The sequence below is a fragment of the Ooceraea biroi genome, chromosome 4, assembly GCF_003672135.1.
Source record: "Ooceraea biroi isolate clonal line C1 chromosome 4, Obir_v5.4, whole genome shotgun sequence".
NCBI classification, from domain to species: Eukaryota; Metazoa; Arthropoda; class Insecta; order Hymenoptera; family Formicidae; genus Ooceraea; species Ooceraea biroi.
This window is the reverse complement of record NC_039509.1, coordinates 12,709,913-12,728,226: the sequence shown is the minus strand read 5'-3', so window position 1 is coordinate 12,728,226 and position 18,314 is coordinate 12,709,913. Positions and strand designations below refer to the sequence as shown.

Genomic DNA, 18,314 nt, shown 5'->3' with positions numbered 1-18,314 from the left:
CACGCAGGTGCACGCGAGCGGCATTCTGCATTTCCGCGACCGCACTTGGATTGATCGATGATTTGAATGGTGCATGTGCGGCCGCTCTCGCGGTCGCAACTCGAAAAAGCGTTGAAACAGTTGAATGCAGAGAATGAGTTACAAGTAACAAACATTGATAGAACATTCGCGATGCCGCTCGATGGGAAAAAAATGTTTCACGTGGACCGATTCCGTTTATTTTTATCAATAGCTTGAATGAAATGGTTTTTGCTCCGCTTTTATGTTAATATTCTAGATGATAACTTCAATCATCCTTCGTGTAGTCAATCGCTTGCATCCTTCATTTCACTGCGTCAAATAAAAAGCGCCATTTTTATTCCATATCGAAATCGGCGATTAGAAAGAAAATGTCATTAGAATTTCTGTTCTTCAGTTGCCGGGAGCGAAAACCTGTATTGAACCATCCGCGCGAGTTGGGCGCGCCATCGGTATCTCCCATTTTTACCAATTTATTGAAACGTCCACGCCGGCGTTCCCGATATTTTCAATCGAATAAATTTCGCCGCGGAAAAATCCCGGCGCGCGTATTTCAGCTACATCTGCGATCTCGTAGAACGACGGCGGCGCACTCGCAGTTGCGCTGCTTCCGCAGCAATCTCGGCCCTTAACTCGGCCGTGCTCGAGGCGCGAAGCGCTTACTCCGCAAGTACAAATTGACTTTTTTTTCCTCCTTCTCCCCCGCCGCGCGGGACGTGCCTGATTGCTGAAAATGCAAAATAAACGGTGGCGCGGCCATCCCGGCGACCTCAATTCAGGCCCATCCCTTTTTCGAGACACGCGCGCCATGAAACGGGGATTTCTCTTTGTTCGCGAGATTCATCCCGCCGGAAACTTAATTTTACCGCGTTTCCCCCTCGAAGAGCTCCGTTATTCCGCACGCTTCTCGCAGCTCTTTTTCAGTCCGTCCTAACATCGTTACACCCGCGGGGAAACAAAGCGCTATCGCTGATAAAGAGGTCAATACCGATTTCGCGCCGGGGAATCGGCGATAATGTCTTCGTTGAATGGCGGTCCATTAAGCCCGTTTGATTCTTGAAAATGCATAGCGAGCGGCGACTATCGCGTCGGCGTGAGGATAAATTAACCGTGACGTTGATCGTTATTTATGAGTATTTCTGCCTGCGAGAAGGTAGAGGCAGTGATGGTGATCGGCCCGCTCGTCGGATATGTTTTCGTGCTGCGAATATCGCTCCCTTAACGACTGAAACGTGCCAAACATCGTAAAATATTGTTGGTGACCTTTTTTCAATTATACTTAATTTAATATCATTCAGCTTGCCATTTCTAAATTGATGGAGGTTCTCCATTACCTTTATCTGGACTGTTTCACTATTTTCCGTTATTCACCAGTGATTGCAGTTGGCGGAATCATTTGAAATGATTGTGCGCTCGGTCTCGAAGTAAATATTATTAAATTTATTTCGCACAAAGTAAGGTAGTACTCTGAGCAGCGGATATTCTCGAGATTCATTCAAGCGGTTCTATTTTCCGCGTGGCGCACGATGCATGGTATTTGTGTGCGAGGAGAAGAACGGAGAGCCGATCGTAAAGAAGTTGAAACGATTCCAAATGGAACGCGAGTGTAAATAGCCGTTGCGTTGCCCGGTGGTCCTTAAGGACGATAAAACACGATGCGTACGGCTGTCGTGCGAGAATCGTGAGAGGACGAGCATTGCAGCGGTGGATATGCGTGCACAAACACACGACCGATCGTGTGTGCACTGGCGATCGTTTGCGCTTTAAACGCAGCGTACGGCTTCGAAACCACTCGTTTCGTGGATAATGGGCGAGCAATGGTGACGCGAAACACACACGATCGTCGTAATATCGAAGGAAAATATCGGCAGCGCGCTCAATGCTACTCGCTCTCCAACTTCAACCGTTTTGTTGTCTTTGAAAATGCAACCAACCGCGCCGAGTCGCTTTGGACCCTGCTCCTCCTCCGTTTAGCGTTTTATTACGTTACCGCGTGCGACCGTTTCCGAGAGGACTGTCCACTTGTTGCGAAATTATATCCCTGGGATGGAACACACCGCGTTACCTCGAATATCTCCCGTCGTTCTACCGCGAGGGCTCTCGAACTGCTGGTTGAATCTTTTGATCAATGATAAATTATGGTAAATTACGTTGTAACGATCGTAGCGTCGTATTATCGATAAATGATATGTTCGACGTTACTTGCGTTCGTTCAATGTTCGTTCAATGCACGAGTGCGCGGAAATCCAAAGTATCTCCACCCGCTAATGTGAGATATATTATGCAAGTAAACGTTACTCCCCCTATCCTTATTTTTTTATTAGACAGCCTAAATAGCACAAATTACTTTTGCAAATAAGACAGTCGTTTCAGACATCGTATATCTTTTCCTGTTTCAGATGTTTTGAGCAGCATCGCTCAAGAAAGATGAAGATCGCGGTTGGTTCGCTCTTCCTCCTTCTCGTCAGCGGCGCCGTGTCCGTCGAGTGGAAACACAGCGCCGTCCTGGACAACAATTTCTTGGTGCTCTGGACGCCTGGCGAGAGGGACGTTACATTCGAGATCCAAGTGAAGACCCTCGGCTATGTTGGGCTCGGTTTCACGAAGGACGACGGCCGCGCCGGGGCTGACATGGTCATCGGTTGGGTCGATAACAACGGCCAGGTCCACCTTCAGGTGAGTCTCTTTTTACTGGGAGCGGAGTACCGAGTAATATCTGGTTTCTTGCGGTCACCGGTGAACCCTTTCGGTCGTCTCGTCTGTCTGATAGAATGTAGACCCGCCTGCACGTCGTCATTAGTAACGACGAAAATGCACTAACTGCACTCGCAGAGATAGCGTTTGGCATTATACGTTTCTATGATAAACCGCATGAAGAAGTGCATTTTGATTTCTATGACTTCTAAAACCTATCAAGTTTGAATTTCATCGGTAATAATAATCGATAATAATCAGGAATTGAATTTCTGTTAAATGGTCCTTTGCGAAGAAATCATTTACGTATTAAATGATTTTTTAAATGACATGACTTTATTTATGCATTTGTATGTTCGAAACCAATTGAGAAGATTTGAATGTTTATCGTGAAGCAATACTTTATAACGAAAACCGCCGGTAAAATATATTACTCACCGCTATTTATGATTTTGATGCACGCAAAACATCAGCGATGCATTTTCCTATTGCCGAGTTCCGTCATTTCGGATGTGCAGAGAGCCACAAATGGAAATAGTTACCGGGCAGAGCGGTCCGCATTAAAGCTCGCTGATATTTAAATCAACCGCGCCGGCTTGTCCCGCTTGTGTGTGCGAAGTGCCGGGGGGAGTGAGAGTAATCGAGAATAATTATTTCCGTGCTACTGATCGAGTGGAGTTCCCTCTTTGAATATTGTAAAGTCCGCCCCGGCACGCCAACATCGGCGATGGAACGCGCTTAATGGTAGTCATTCGGGAGATAAGTAATGGCTCTCCCGTTTCGATCGGCGCATCGGATAGTTATCAATCATGCCCACTAAAGCCGGCAACCTGTCATTACTCGTTCTTCTCATTTTGCACGACACTCGGTACATCGAGGACTCGCCTGCAGAGACGATTACTGCCTAACGTAATTTTTCCGCAAGAAAATTCCGCGTACTCGTAACTCGTAACTCGCTCGTTAACGCGATGTTTCATCGCGATGAGGAAGAGTTTAAGATAAATCTACTCACACATTGTTTGAATTAGTTAATCACGCTATACCTATACGTGGTCCCTTTCTCTAAAAAGCGAGCATATTTAATTGTGTGTCTAACTTTCTTTTCCAAGGTATATTTAGTTTTTAGTCATAATATTATTACACGGTGCTACGTGCGAAGAAATTATGGACTTTGGCAAATAGGAAAGTCCAATGAAAGCGCGCTACTCCAATAGAAAGAGAACTAATAGTGACTCTCAGTTATTTTATGATGATCTTGTCCAATTCAATGTACATTACGTAGCCTCTACGACGAACACATTTATCGCCGAGTTTACCGAGGAAAATGCGTTAACGATCGCGCGTCTACAACTTTCGTTCCGCCATTTAATTTCGTGCGACAGCGGAACCGAGGTCCACGAACTTCCGCCGGATACATCACACGAACTGTCCGCATCGCGGTTAGATCCAACCCCGCCGCGATAGTTCGGAGTTAACACCGCACATGTGCGAGTGCGACGCGATTGCCCGCGGGGATGAGCCTTTGAAATAACGAGATGTCATCCAAAAGGGACGCGACGCGGTCTCGCCGAAGAGAGAAAGGACTCCTCCGGACCGAATCGTAATCCAGTTCGCGCGATTTCCACGGGAATTTTGTGGCGAGACGCGGGTTATTTTCGAGCGTTTTTAAATTTAAAACGTCGTTAGAGCCGCGGCGCATCTAGGGAAGAGTTCCTCCTCGGGGACCGGACGCAAGGGGGATTACACGCTATCCACCCTTTCATCGGCGTTACGCGACCGTTGACAGTTTCTGTGACCTGGTTCTTTACAACGCGGCTTTGGGAGGATACGTATGTCGTTTCTTTCTCGCCTTTCTTTTTCCGTTCTCTTTCGGGAGTATCTCTTTCGGGAGACGAGCGAAGTGAATCAACGGCAGAGGGAAGGATGCCAAGCTGCGCTTTGCGTCGCGTCGCGCAAGCTTTTTGGTGTATTTTTATAACGGCCACGTCGCGAAACATTCATTTCGCTTCACCATTATTCGCCAGTTATCCCACATAGATTTATCAGCGGCTACTTTGCGCTCGGCTTTTCGCTGCGCATTAAAGAAACCGCGCCAACGCTGCTTCCATCCATTTTTATCTTGAGCAACGTTGTTGATAACGCCGTTGAGTTATTCATTTCCTCGTTGGGATTATAATAGGATATACCGAGTAGATCCTTTTAAAGCCGAGGAATATTGTGATAAAAGATTTTAACAAACATTTTTTATATCGAATAATATAGAAAATGTTTACCCGAATAAACATGCGTTTAATATACGATAACGACACAATGATTATAAAATATAAAGTGTATCTAAATACTTTTTAAAACAAAGTATTTAGCAGAGAGTACAATTTACAATCTTCATTTTGCGATTCAGATTTTCCAGCTTTTGTAAACGAGTTGCTTATTCGTTCGTGATTGGTCGATCGCATCGCGTCTACATTACCGCGACCACCCGTTCTTTACAAAATGGAAAGCAGCCGTACAGCCGAGAGGACGCGATATAGGAAAGCAATTTTCCACGACGAGAACCACGGGGGTCGATCGAGGATGGTTATGTCGGTAACGCACCTCCATAGATCGGCACCTACATAGGTATCCCCGCAACAGTGTTTCCCAAATGGCGCTCCCCGTGGAATCCAAGATGAAATACAAGCGGAAAATGTAATATTCGATCGCTCCGTATCATGATTTTAGTTATCTAATTTTTATCACTCGTTCCAGTTATTTTTGCACTTTCCAATATCGCTTCCACCTCGCAAGCTGGATACATGGAATTCTGATAGAGGGAAAGCGAGTAATATGGCGATCCAACGTCAGAGGTACACGTTACTGTTATTACACGCAAAAGAAATCGATAAAATATCAAGTCAAATGAACGCGTAAGGGAATTTAACGAGTGATTGATTGTCAAAATTTAGTGTTCGCGCGTTTTTCAGTACGTCGTTCCTCTGCAACGGTAGGAACATTTTGAATACGAATGGTCGCAAGTCGATGAATTTGGAACACGTGCACGTGTCACGGAGAACAATATCGGAAAAGAGAGAACTGCTCGGGTACCTCGGCTCGATGACGACGAAGTCGCCTCACGACGTCTGATCGCATTCCAAAGAATTCGGCCGCCGTGTAATAAATTGGGAAACACTGTGCACCACATACGGCTGAGCATATAGAGACCGGGGGCGAGGTAGGATCGGCCTGCAGATCGCGTCCGTCTCGCGTGTCTGCAATTTTTCCGGCGGAATCGTTGCTCGCGCTCGTTCCATAATGCATACCGCCGCGCAATGCTCCATGCGATGCGGCCGCGTCGCCGGACGTTCTCGTATGTCGTAAAGGAGAGGAGCGGATAGAGAGCCAGGAGGCTGGGAGAGTGGGATGAAAGTGAGAAAGGAGGCGAGGCCGACAGAGAGCAGCCCAGCGTAGGGAGAAAGAGAGGGATAAAGAAAGAGAGAGAATAAGAGGAGGAGGAGAAGGACCGAGAAAAGGAGGCTGGCGTCCAATGGCAGCGCGAAGCTTTTTCGTTGTGATCGTAATCTTAGAACCAGACCGGCCGCGAGCATCCGGAGCAGCCGGACCGAGCACCGCTCGGTTTCTCACTCGCCTCGCGGCCGACCCTTCGGTCGATACCGCGACTTTAATTCGCCGCTCGCGTGGGCGACCAACGGAGGACGACGTCCTCCTGCAGCAATTCAATATGCACGCCGCGTCGAGATCACCATCGAGTCTTGGTCCGGTCTTCGCGGGGGAGCGGCGTGGCAATGAACAGAACCGCTCCGATTGCGCGTGGTCGTGCGTATCACTCGGGTGAGGCGCGAATTTTAATCGCCGCGAGATCGTCGCGACGTTTCCTGTGTAGGCGTCTTGCACTTCCGGGAGATGCGGGAGAACAGTAACGAAAGACTAGGCGGTGAGTGAACGGGAATCTTGTGAATACGCAATCGGGAATACGTCGAGGTCGAAAATCCCCCTTCGGATGAATATATTGGATGGTGTTATTCAACTGTATTGTTTTGCATGGTAAATCTCTGACCGCGGCCAGATATACGTCCAGTGCGCTGACTGTTTGCTGAATAAATGATACAGCCAGTAATACCAGTAGTCGCAGCGCCGCTACTCGTGAAATTCGTGCGCATAACAGAAATAACAACAGATGGAAGAGAGAGAGAGAGAGAGAGAGAGAGAGAGAGAGAGAGAGACAACGAGGGGGAAGAGAATGCAGCAAACAACTGGATGAATTAATAAAGTCGGCGCAACAGGGAGGTATCGCTAAATCATAGAAGACTCATGGGATTAACCGCTCGCTCGCGCGAAATAAAGTGCGAATTGCGCATTCGCTGCGCTGAACGCGCGCGTGGACCCTCACTCGCTAATCCCCCGTAATGCGCCGGCAGATTGCATTTTCAACGAGGGCAAATAATTGCGTCCAATTGCGAGATGTTTAATACGTTACGTTCCTCGCGTATTGTTTTGCGGCTTGTCGAATGCCGCGTGGCTACGCGCTCGCGCGACATTCGCCGACGGCTTTATTAAAATATCTCGCGCGGTTTTCCCTCACGGGCCCGCCTCCACGCGCATTAGTCCGCCAACGACCCTCTTCATCTTCGCGCTCCGCGCGATCTCCGCCGTGTCGCGTTTTAATAACGCCGGCCGATAAGAATCGACGTGAGCCGGATTAATGCATTCTTCCGCGTTCTCCGCTCCGACGTCGAGTTATCATTTGAGGCTCGATTTATGACGCCGAGGTGAAATCTCGAGTATTTCGTACTATCCTGAACGAGCTCGTGCGTCTTGTTAAAACAACCGGAAGAGCTAGCACCTGTGCTATATTAAAACATCAGAAGTGCGTATAGCTGACGTAGATCGCGAACGGTTACAAGTTAGACACAGAGCTGGACACGTGTCGCCTTGGACAGCGGACGCGTGTCACATGCTTGGTCAATGACTGTGGTTATCGCTTTGTGGATCACGGCTATAACGTGCAGCGTTAGTTAACCGTTTCTTATACTGAATCATAGCTATAATAACGAAACGCGCTTAGTCGCACCCTCTTATCTAGATCATAGCTGCGAGAGTATAGCCGCGGACGAGAGGGAGAGAATGTCTCCCTTTCTCTCTCTTTAGATTATACCCATAATAAAAAGCCATCATTCGGTTCTGCTTTTCACCTTTTCCCCTTTCAGATCATAGTCTCACTAACAAAGTTCGGTCAGCTGTACTTATCTCTTTCGATCGCAGCTGCGATAACAAGTTCCAGTTAGTCGCTTACACTTCCAACTCTTTCGCCTTTATGATTATACAATGCGCAGAAACGGCGGATTTAGCAAGTTACCGGTGGTAACTCCAATCAACGTCGGCAAAACCGGCCTTCCAACTCTCTCTCTCTCTCTCTCTCTCTCTCTCTCTAGGCTGGGTAATTCGAGCGAGCCCGCGGACATTATTATCCGCTCCCCGCAGACCGTCGTCCGCGGGGCGCGAAGGGTTAAATCACCTTTTGCCGGCGCGACAGGGGGGCCGTGCGGCGTAGGAAAAACGAGGAAACGATAAAAGCCCGCCGGCGCGACGTCCTTGCGTAAAAATGCTAACGATGCATCTGCATACGGCGGCGATGCACCGTTGCGGGGAGCCACGGGGTGATGAGGAGGAGGAGGAGGAGGAGGAAGCAGTGGTAGGATAGCGAACGCGGAGTAACGGGGGACGAAAGCGCAGCGGGGTGAAATGACTGCGCGCGCGGAAGGCTATTCCCAAGGCACTCCTGCCATGGGATTTTCTATCTCTCTCTGCCTCTCTTTCTCTCTTTCCTTTCTTCCCCCGATGCGATTTTAGCCGAGGCAAATAGGATTCAGCGTAAATGCAGTCACGTGTATGTACGCGCGCATGCAATACGTGTCTGTGTGCAATGCATGGGCGTTCGCGAGCGCTGTCGCGGCACCGTTTGAGCCCTTCTGCCTCCGCTGTACCCTCCCGGGGCGCACTCGTCGTCCTTCCTTCCGCCCGCAGCTTGGCGCAATGGAAATCCGTGGCAGAGCGAATGCGCGAAATTACGGCGGCTGAGGATCGCCGTTCCCGCGATGAGCCTCCGGCCAAGTTGATTCCATCCTCGTCGGAGTTCGCGCCGAGTACTTACCGGGTCAGAACTCGGTTCCCGGTGTTATGGGACTCGGAATGAACTCCCGTGATCGCCTCGCGCCTCGTATGGCCGGAAGGAATCCCGGGACAACATCCTGGAGTTACTCTTCCTCTCTTTCTCGTTGTCGCGCTCTCACGTGTCGACGAGACATTGACAACTGCTTTAACACGTCGCTTATCGCACATATGCAGTTAGAATCTTCTTGATATAATTATCAATTACGACGTTATTGTTTCCTTGTATTATCAGGTAGAATCTGATGCCGATTCGCGTCAGCACCTGAATGTCTTAATGTCACGTAATAACATTACACATTTCGCGATGCTAGGAGTGGCTTTATAGCGGCCATACGTGGTATACGTTTTCCTTCAACTACCATTAAAATTCTTTAAAGAGTGCGGTATAGTTGTGCATCTCCACAAGATTGCGCATATATACTCCATTAGTCCGAATCGTTCAATCGCGTCTTCCTCATTGCGCGGCTGTGCAGGTCGCAAGTTACGTATATTGCCGTAATGTCGCGTTTTATTCGAAGCCTTAATGGAGGATAATTACCGACGTAGTAGTACAATTGCGTCTATTCAGAAATGATATCATCTATTATCCAACCTAATACAACCTATGATATGTATAGCCACTGGATGCTATAGCTACTGTAAAGCGCACTTGACAGAAGCCACGGCAATTGAAAGTTTGAACATAGTCTATTGTTTCTAAAAATTTGAGAAAGTCAGTCTTCATGTTGAGCAAACTAATTGATTAATAATTTTTCATAATTTCTCGGAAAGATTGATTAATCCACCGTTTCGTTGAACTCTGCGATTCACTATTAATATCACTGATCATTCATCGTGCTGTGTCGCGACGCAAATGGATCAAGACGAATGTCGGGGGGTGGTTCTCGAAGCCGGTACCACTGGGCTGAACCGACGTCCGGGGAGGCAATCGTGCGAGAAACAACACGAGCAAACAATAGGCGGACCAAAAGGAATGAGAACGAGTCGGGCAGAGCGGGCCAAGCAAGCTGTGCTCGCGGGTGATAGATCGCTCCTCGTTTCGTGAATATAGATCGGCACTTATAACGCATTGGTCGGTTGAACGAGTCTAGAAAAAGAAAGATTCAGAGAGAGAGAGAGCTACTTTCCCGGTAGGTCAGATTCCGGCGATCGGCGGGCCCGATAATGTCAAAATTCCCATACTGCGGGGCGTGAACGAGCGCTCTGTTGGGACCACTGGAATTATTATCTCTCGATTGCCTCCGAGGGGGAGACGCACGTGCGCTCCAAGATTTTTTAACGAGGTCCTCTTCATTCAGTCTCGGTCCTGAATCGAGACGCGTCACGTTGAGGAGACACATTGAGAACTTGCGAAAGATATCGATTGTTCAATTAGTTTTCTTTGGTGAAATAAATTGTGAGAAGTAATTTGCTAACTTTGATCAGTTAATCGGTCAATTAATCAGGATGAATCTTTAATCTTTTCTTCGGTAAATATTCAATAATTTTTTAACAAGATATCGCGTTTTTATTTTACAAACTATTTGTATTAGAATTAAAAGCACTTTTTATATAGTAAGTCAATTTCTCTAGGCGTAATAATAATAATTTAATATGACTTTTAAACAATTATCATGTAATATAATATTTGTGTTACTCGTTCTCCGTTTTACTTGGTCTTCACCTCATTCTGTCAGCACTAATAAGTTTCACAGTGTCGAATGTGTTATTACATAGATTCAAGGCAGATAATCTCGATCGATCTGCGTGCGTCTCCTGTTCCTCCTGGCTGTTGCGATGAACGGTGATGCAAATACGCCGGAAGCGTTTCTTTACCACTTCCTCCGAGAACAGCAGATGGTAGTTTTGTACCGACAACTGTCCGTGTCAGAGTCCGTGTCTTAACTCTTTTTTTTTGAAGTCAACTACAAGAACCACGGGTTCTTTAGTCGGTGTCTTCGAGGCTAATGGATTACACATGTGTGAAGAGGAAAGTGAAGCGACAAGTGCTCGACAAAGCGTTCGCAGGCCTGTGAAGAACATAAATCGCGAGAATGATGACGGCTTACTGGAAACAAGTTTATCCAGGAATAGATGTCATCTTTTCCAAATGAAAATTGATATTTGCTGTGTGAGAGATCATATTAGTGAATGACACACATATCCGATGACATGGCGTGGTAATTATTAAATGGTATATTTAGCATATTATAAAAAGCGCGTGCGCGCATATATCTGTGTGCAATATCTATCGTTTAAATTTCACAGCACGGTTTCGTTAATGATCTTCATTTTGAAATAACAGAATTTTCCCGTGAAATAATTGAAACACTTGTTTAAAACCGTGAGGACACCGTTTTAACGTAGAATATCGAGAAGCGGTCTATGCGACCGATGAAACGCGATTAAAAATGAACATACTCGCACATTACCAGTCAGCCGTGAGTCAACGCATTGGCAAATGATTCTGGCATACATAATTTCGCTCAATTATCACGATTATTTAACAGAGTCCTTTCACGCCGAAGTCGCACGTGCGCGCGACCCGCGTAAAAATCAACCATTTACCTGGAAGGATGGAGCAAGAGAAGAGAGGAAAAGAGGGAAAGGTGGATCAATTCGTTAGGGAGATTAATATCGTGGGAGGCGTCGCGCGAAAATCGCAGATCCCTTCAAATATGCCGGTCCGCTATCGTGAGCTGATATGTCCATGACAAGCGATCCGATACGCATGCAAATTCACGTAGCGTAGCGCGCGCGAGAGTGCAGTCGTTGGGCCGTGAAATACGATCTATCGATAAATAACGCTGGCTACTAGCGATTATGCCAAAACGGGGCAAGCCGATGGTCGCACGCATCCGAGAACGTAGATACAACACGTAACTGTAATTGATTGTCGCTTTATGGCAATTTAAAGCGAGACGTCGGCTGAGCGACATCGATAAATCGGCGAATGGCCGGCAGAGTGACGGCGGACGCGCGAAATACGCTCGAGCGGAATTGCATGCTGCGCGATATTTCGCCGACCATCGTCAGGCGAACGAAAATTGCGATAGATTCGGACGGCCGTGATTCTGCAATTCTGCCTTGCCTTGCATCGAAACCAATGTAATTCGAGAACACTTACTATGTTAGATAATACTTCCAAAGTATTTTTTTTTCATTTTATTCGTTTCTGTTAACGATCGAGATTGGATCGGCATGAGCATCTTGCTCGCACAAATCGTCCTTGGACGGAGCGCGAGGTTCAACCGTTAGATTGATGGTAGACTATCGACAAGAAAAGTTTAACTAAAATATGGCGCGGACAAATCAGGTCTGCCGGCACAGCAATATTTTATGGAGACCCAGAGCTGCAGCGCAGTTTCCATTAATTCGTAATTAATCGGAATTAGACGCAGCAGAGGATAAGTTTCCGCGGGCGAGACGAGAATTTGCTGAAACGTGGCTGCCGGGTGCGCGAGGGAGGGAAAGTTACCGAGGTCCGCCAAATTGGGTTCAACTTCTATTGGCTGTTTCGTGCGACGACGGTACGACTCATCGATCGTGTTGCGGCTAAGCCAATTACCGCTACACCGGCTTTGTCTTTCGGCTCTATCCACGCTGGGTGTCCCTTTAATGTGGCTGGCGTGATAAATAAAGACGATCGTCTTTCAATTTTTAATGTCGTTATTCATTCTTGCACTCTTAAGTTTCTCGATGGATACAAATAAAAGTACGTTTGTCTATTTCGGGACCAACCCACAATCGGAAGACTCGATTATTTATTCAATAATCTCGTTTCCACAGCAATGTGCGCTTCTTACAAAATTTCCACTAATTTTCCAGATTATTAATAACTTCCTCCAATACACGTGTACTCGTAAATGGACTGTCGCGTGGTTAAATGCGATTATTTTCTGTGCAAAGAATGATCGATTCTGATTAATCCGAGCTAATTTATTCAGCTAATTTATTCAAGTTCCGTAGAAAGAGCATTGCGCGAATGTTCAATATGCGCTTCCAGGCTCATGTCTACCGGTACACTTAACCACCAGTAGAGCGATCGTAGTGCATGCTCCGAATGCGAATAGTACATTATAATTGGCTCGCCGTGATGAGCTTAACCGTCATATAAATTGACTAGAAGAAGCTCAACCGGTCTTTAATGTATGCCTTCCTACGTCGCGGCGTAACATGAGCTTCGTGGTAACTACACCGCGAGCGCTTTTTGCTGATCATGCGTCAGCAGTAATCCGCTTCGCATTCGTATTTCGCTGTCGGCATCATTTTATGGCATCGAGATTTGATTTACTTCACTCTAGCGCGATATTAGATACGCCACCGTATTCCATCATGTAAATCCGCAATTACCTTTTACCGATGTTTCTGTCGCGTCTAAATTTCTGCGATCCCCTCCCGAGTGATCCTTTCTCTCGAGCAACGTTCTAATTTCTAATTTAATCTTTCGTACGGCGTAATTTCTACGGAAATTTCTGTACTTATGAATATTTATGAATTATGAATAACATCATGATAGCTCTTCTTTTATGAGATGCGGGACTTTGCGTGCCCGACGTTGCAGCGAACACGTGCATGAGTGAAAACGCGCGAGATCCGCGCGATCGACGGCGAATACCGCGCCGTGAGAAAGCGGAAACGCCGGTCGTGTGAAGTTTCCTCGTCGATAATCGAAGGAAACCCCCGGCAGCAGCCGGTCGACGCCGTGCCGCTGCACTTGTCGATGCGAGGCACTTTAAATACCGTCGGTGGCTGTCCGTCGCTTTCACGCTAGCGTGTGGGAAGCCACGCGAGTGTCGACATCGCTCAAGTGGCCCGGGACTGACGTTTATCGTGCCATGCCGTCAGCCAGATACTCCCTCGCCCCCTATTATCGCCGCGAGTTATTCCGATCGTTATTGATAGACTCGTTATGACGGCCGAATCCGATGAAACCGACGTAGCCTCGTGCCAATCACCAGGCGGAAACAAAAAACGCAGTCGCGGGGGCATTTTTGTAATTGCGTGATAATGGATAAGGGGATTGATTGCTCATAATCACATTTATTAACGTAAATTATACGGTATGGTAATGATAAATAGAAAGATTCAAGGGACAGAGATGAGTAACTATAGTTATTTAAGATTATAATTATACACATTATTAATAATTTTGATCGCATTTCTCAGGTTTTAATATGAGAAATTTCGAGTTTCTTTCGTCTTTTCGTTCAATCATGAGCCGAGTTAGAGGACAATAGTTATTAGCACTAGCAGGGTGGTTTTATCGGAACCCAACGGATGGGGAATTAATTGCGGTTGTGGTTCTTGCGAAAAAGAAGAGCGCCAGGAGGAAGTTTTATCGAGCCCTCGAGGAAAATCTTACGTGCGTCCGTGGTGTCGTCCGTGTAGAACGACGCTCCTCGGACACTTCGGGCGCGGCCACGGCACAGCTCACGACAAAAAGAAATTAATCGTAGCTATCGTAGCACCGTGCTGTTACATCGTGGCAAGGAGCTCGCACAAGAAGAGGCCGCTTGAAACGCACGTCACGATTAATCCGCCTTTTTATGGTATCGTCCTGTTCCGCGCTCACGCGATCCATAACCGTCCCGGAACTTAATCCAGCGCGATGAGAGGACATACATTTGTTTCCTCCACTTCCCTCTTCCTCTCTCGCCTCTCGATGCTCTTCCACCAGTACTCGGATAACGACGACGGCGGGAAATCCTTAATAATTGTTTCCGTTATTTTCCGTTATATCCGTAAGGCTGAATGAGAGTCCACGAAGGGAGGATAGGTGGGTGACGCGCGGAAAAGCAAGAGGGACGAGGCAAGGGACGACTTTCCTACCGGACGGCCCTAGGAGCGGGTTGCAGGAACGATACAAAGGATCAAATCTGCCAGCTCTTAACGAACCCCGGCTTAGGACGCGAATCCTCGGGGCGAAACTAGCTTACACCGCTGGAGTAGGCCAGAGGGGTCATCTCTCCTGGGAGGTGAGCGAGGGAGGGGAAGGAAGATGTCGTTGCAGCGAGAGGTAACAGATAGATAGAGACTTAGAGTTTTAGTCGGCGGATAGAGAAGGATTGCGGGAACCTCGTTCTCTCTTCTATCCCCGTCACCCCGTCAACCCCCTCGCCTTCTACCCCTCTTATCCTTGCTCGTCTGCCGTATCTCCGGCTGTAACAAGCGCCAGTGTAAAGTCGACTTCGGCTGACTCAGCCACGGTGCAGCCGTGTAGTTTTACCTCCTCTCCTACGGCTTCGTGCAACCCTTTCCTGCCGTTCTCCCCCGTGCCCGCCCCGCCAGTTCTCCGCCTCTTGCCGGCTTCGTGTGCCGTCCCACATCCTCTGTGACTTTCGCATTGTATCGAAATTCCCGGGAGCCGTCGCTCGCTCGTTCGCTCTCGAGACCAGGCAAAAATGCTTGGTCGCTCTTCAAAGGCGATGCACTCGTCTCCACCAAAGGAGAAGCCGAGAGATTCTCCAATTGGTGACGACTGGCGAGCAATTGGTCCGCGAAGTTCCTCGTTTCGGGAACCGGAAAAGGGATCGATCGGTCGGTGCCGCTAATGCGATCGACGTGATCGAAGCGCAGCTTTGAGACGGAGCTTCCTGTGCCGGATTTAGCTATATTACAAGACGTAGGCTGATCAAATCCAAACGTTTCTCAGCTAACTCGCGTCTGATTGATATTAAATAAATCAAGAATAGTCGTGGAAGGTTCGTTATCGGCGAAATTTAATTCCCTTAGCCGTTCCGATCTAATAATCCGGCGACGTACGGCGATCGAAGGGAACAAGAGAGCGTAATATGCGGATACCGCGTGACTCGATATACATGTACGTGTACTATAGTCTTCGCACGAGTAACTTCACATGCCGGATAGAAACCGCGCGCACGCCCAAGTTTCGCGTGTGGGAACCGTGCAGATACGCCCGCCGCCGTTTGAAGTTTCAACGATCCCCCATTATTTTCGTTCGCGAATGAACTTCCGCCCGGCAGCCTTCGTTCGCGCGCGGCGAATTCCATTAATTAATCCCTTAATGAGCGATGCTCGTTAAATCCGCGACGAGATTAAATAATATTTCTCGGTAGCACGATTGCGTCGAGACTAGGGGAACCGGTCGAGTCGCCTCGTTCCCTTATTAAAGTCACGTACGGCTCATTATATTCCTCTCGTGGTGTACTCTCCTTTCTCTTCATTCTTTTTTTTACTTCTTTTTCTTCTTTTCTTTCTTTTCTTTTTTCTTCGGACAACTGCGGCCACGTAATGTCGAGGTTAACGCTTGGCGAACGAAACGAGATCGCCGCGGCGAGATTTCAGAAACCGGCTACCTTCTTCTCGTTGCTCTCATGCGTGAAGTGTGCGTGACACGTTTTTACGCCTCCGGCGATCCGGTTGACGATGAGATTCCTCATTCTGCGAGACTGACACTGCGCGCCGATCTCGCTCGCGCAGCGCGATGCAGTATCTGATTGAATCGCGTACGCGGGAATATCAGCGTACCATCAGTTCATTTTCAATCAGAACGAGAAGAATTTTGATATTCTTCTGAAGATATCGTGGCCTTCGTATAGAGGAGAGAGAGGTACATAGAATATATATTATAAAGAAAATTGAGACGTCGAGATATGACTTTGACTTCTTTCACATGAGAATCATCGTTGGATCCACATGAGTGGAACGTTTTCAAACGTGAGAGATGAATATAATACGCGAAAGCAAACGTGCAATTTTATGGGTTAAAAACGTAATGGTTGTATCATATTTCTACCTTCTCTTCTCTCTGCCAATTATCCCAGTTGCGGTCCCTGTAATCATCGAGAATACACTCGTGCGGACATACTTAATGATTGTTAGAATGTAGTCTTAGCAGTCTCAGTAGACATTTTTGGAGGAACAGGGAATGAAACGGGAAGATATATACGATTCGTGAAATCCGGGACGTTCCCTTAGAGACCCGGAGATAAAGCACATCATCAAATTTACACGCTAGCTAGAAACAAACAAGATCTTCTTGAGTCGATAGTTAATTTCAACTTGACGGTATGGGGTTTCTAGATTGCGGTGCCAAAAGTAAAACGCAAATTCGAATTTACAACAATTTTAATGTAAGAACAAAATTTAATAAGTGCAGAGAGTGACAAAAAATGTTAATATTGAAAACATAAAAGTGTATATAATATGTAATAATAAATAAACATGCATATAGTCATACTTGATATTAATAAGAAAAAAAAGCCAGAGAAAGAATAGAATGCAACACAGCATTTGATGATAGTAGTAAGATGAGGCGGTACCAGGCGAAACCAGAAGGCAAAATTGACAAAATAACGAAGAATTTTAGGGTGTAGTCTGACAAAACTCATACTCTCAGAAAGGCGGTGAAAGTTGTTAAAATTCGCCGTATTGTTCCGGGACAATGAGACTCGCGGTAGGTGTGCGGGTCATGCGGAATGTGCGCGCCGTCTGTATCACGATTCTCATCGTCCCGACGCTTCTCCCTCACGTCTCATGCCGCCCTGCGGGCTCTGTCTCATCTTATAAGGCGAACGTCCATATCTCGGAGCACGGCTGTAGCTGCCGTTGTTGCGGTTGCAGCCAGCCGACGCCGGCAATCTCGCGCGAATCTTTTCACCCGGTCAGTTTCCTCGGCGCGTTCTTGCCTGTCAAAATATTCGCCTTATGGACCAATTCCGTTATAATGAATAGCGATAGAGCGAAATTGTCGCTTTTCGAGGCGATCGACCGTCCTAAATCCGGAGAGACAGCTGCGCGTTCTTGCAGTTCTAACGAAGAATTCCGCAGAGGATTCTCGTTTCACTTTTCTCAGATTTTTTATTTCAGTCCTGCTGTCTTTCTCTGTTCTTTCTCTTTCGGAAGATATCTCGGAGAATATGGATGTCAATTCGTCATCTGCATTCATTATCTACCTTCCTTTTAAACGATGCGACTCTTGTCTTTATATTCCTTTCCGCGTCAAGATCGGGAATGTACGTCGTGATATACGTAACGTCACAATAAAATCGTAAGTTATGTTACGGAGGGTCATAAGACGCCGTTTGTCTTTGTACGTCGCATAGTTCGGAGCAAACATTTATGAGACGAAACTGAAGAAAAGAAACGGAGAAGGAAAAGCACGGCGCACGATGAATCCTCATTCATAAAGATAGGATCCACACACATACACACGCATCTCAGTAAAAGCTATATATTTACTGTGGTTTTTGGTGAAAATACGTGTATCACGATTTACGAATTTTGGTGATTTATCACGACCAGAAAATAAATACTGTAACATGTATATATCGCAGTTTTGGATTGTGTAGACTCTGCAAATATGCACGCTTCATGATTCAAATAAAACCTGAGAGCCCGAGAGACTATACGCCCGTACGTACCTACATATATGCAAACTTACATTCGCAACGTTATACAGCACTTTGATTCCGTAAAAACATCAATTTTAT

At 47.0% G+C, this 18,314-nt stretch overlaps 1 protein-coding gene across 1 annotated transcript in view; it reads left to right on the top strand.

Annotated features, from left to right (window-relative positions):
* The window catches only part of LOC105278587 (MOXD1 homolog 2), a 192,013-nt gene that overhangs the window by 100,155 nt on the left and 73,544 nt on the right, over window positions 1-18,314 (top strand). The window contains exon 2 of the mRNA XM_011337793.3: window positions 2,418-2,694. Coding sequence (XP_011336095.1) covers window positions 2,446-2,694 — 249 coding nt within the window. The 5' untranslated portion in view covers window positions 2,418-2,445. The remainder of the gene's footprint in view (window positions 1-2,417; window positions 2,695-18,314) is intronic.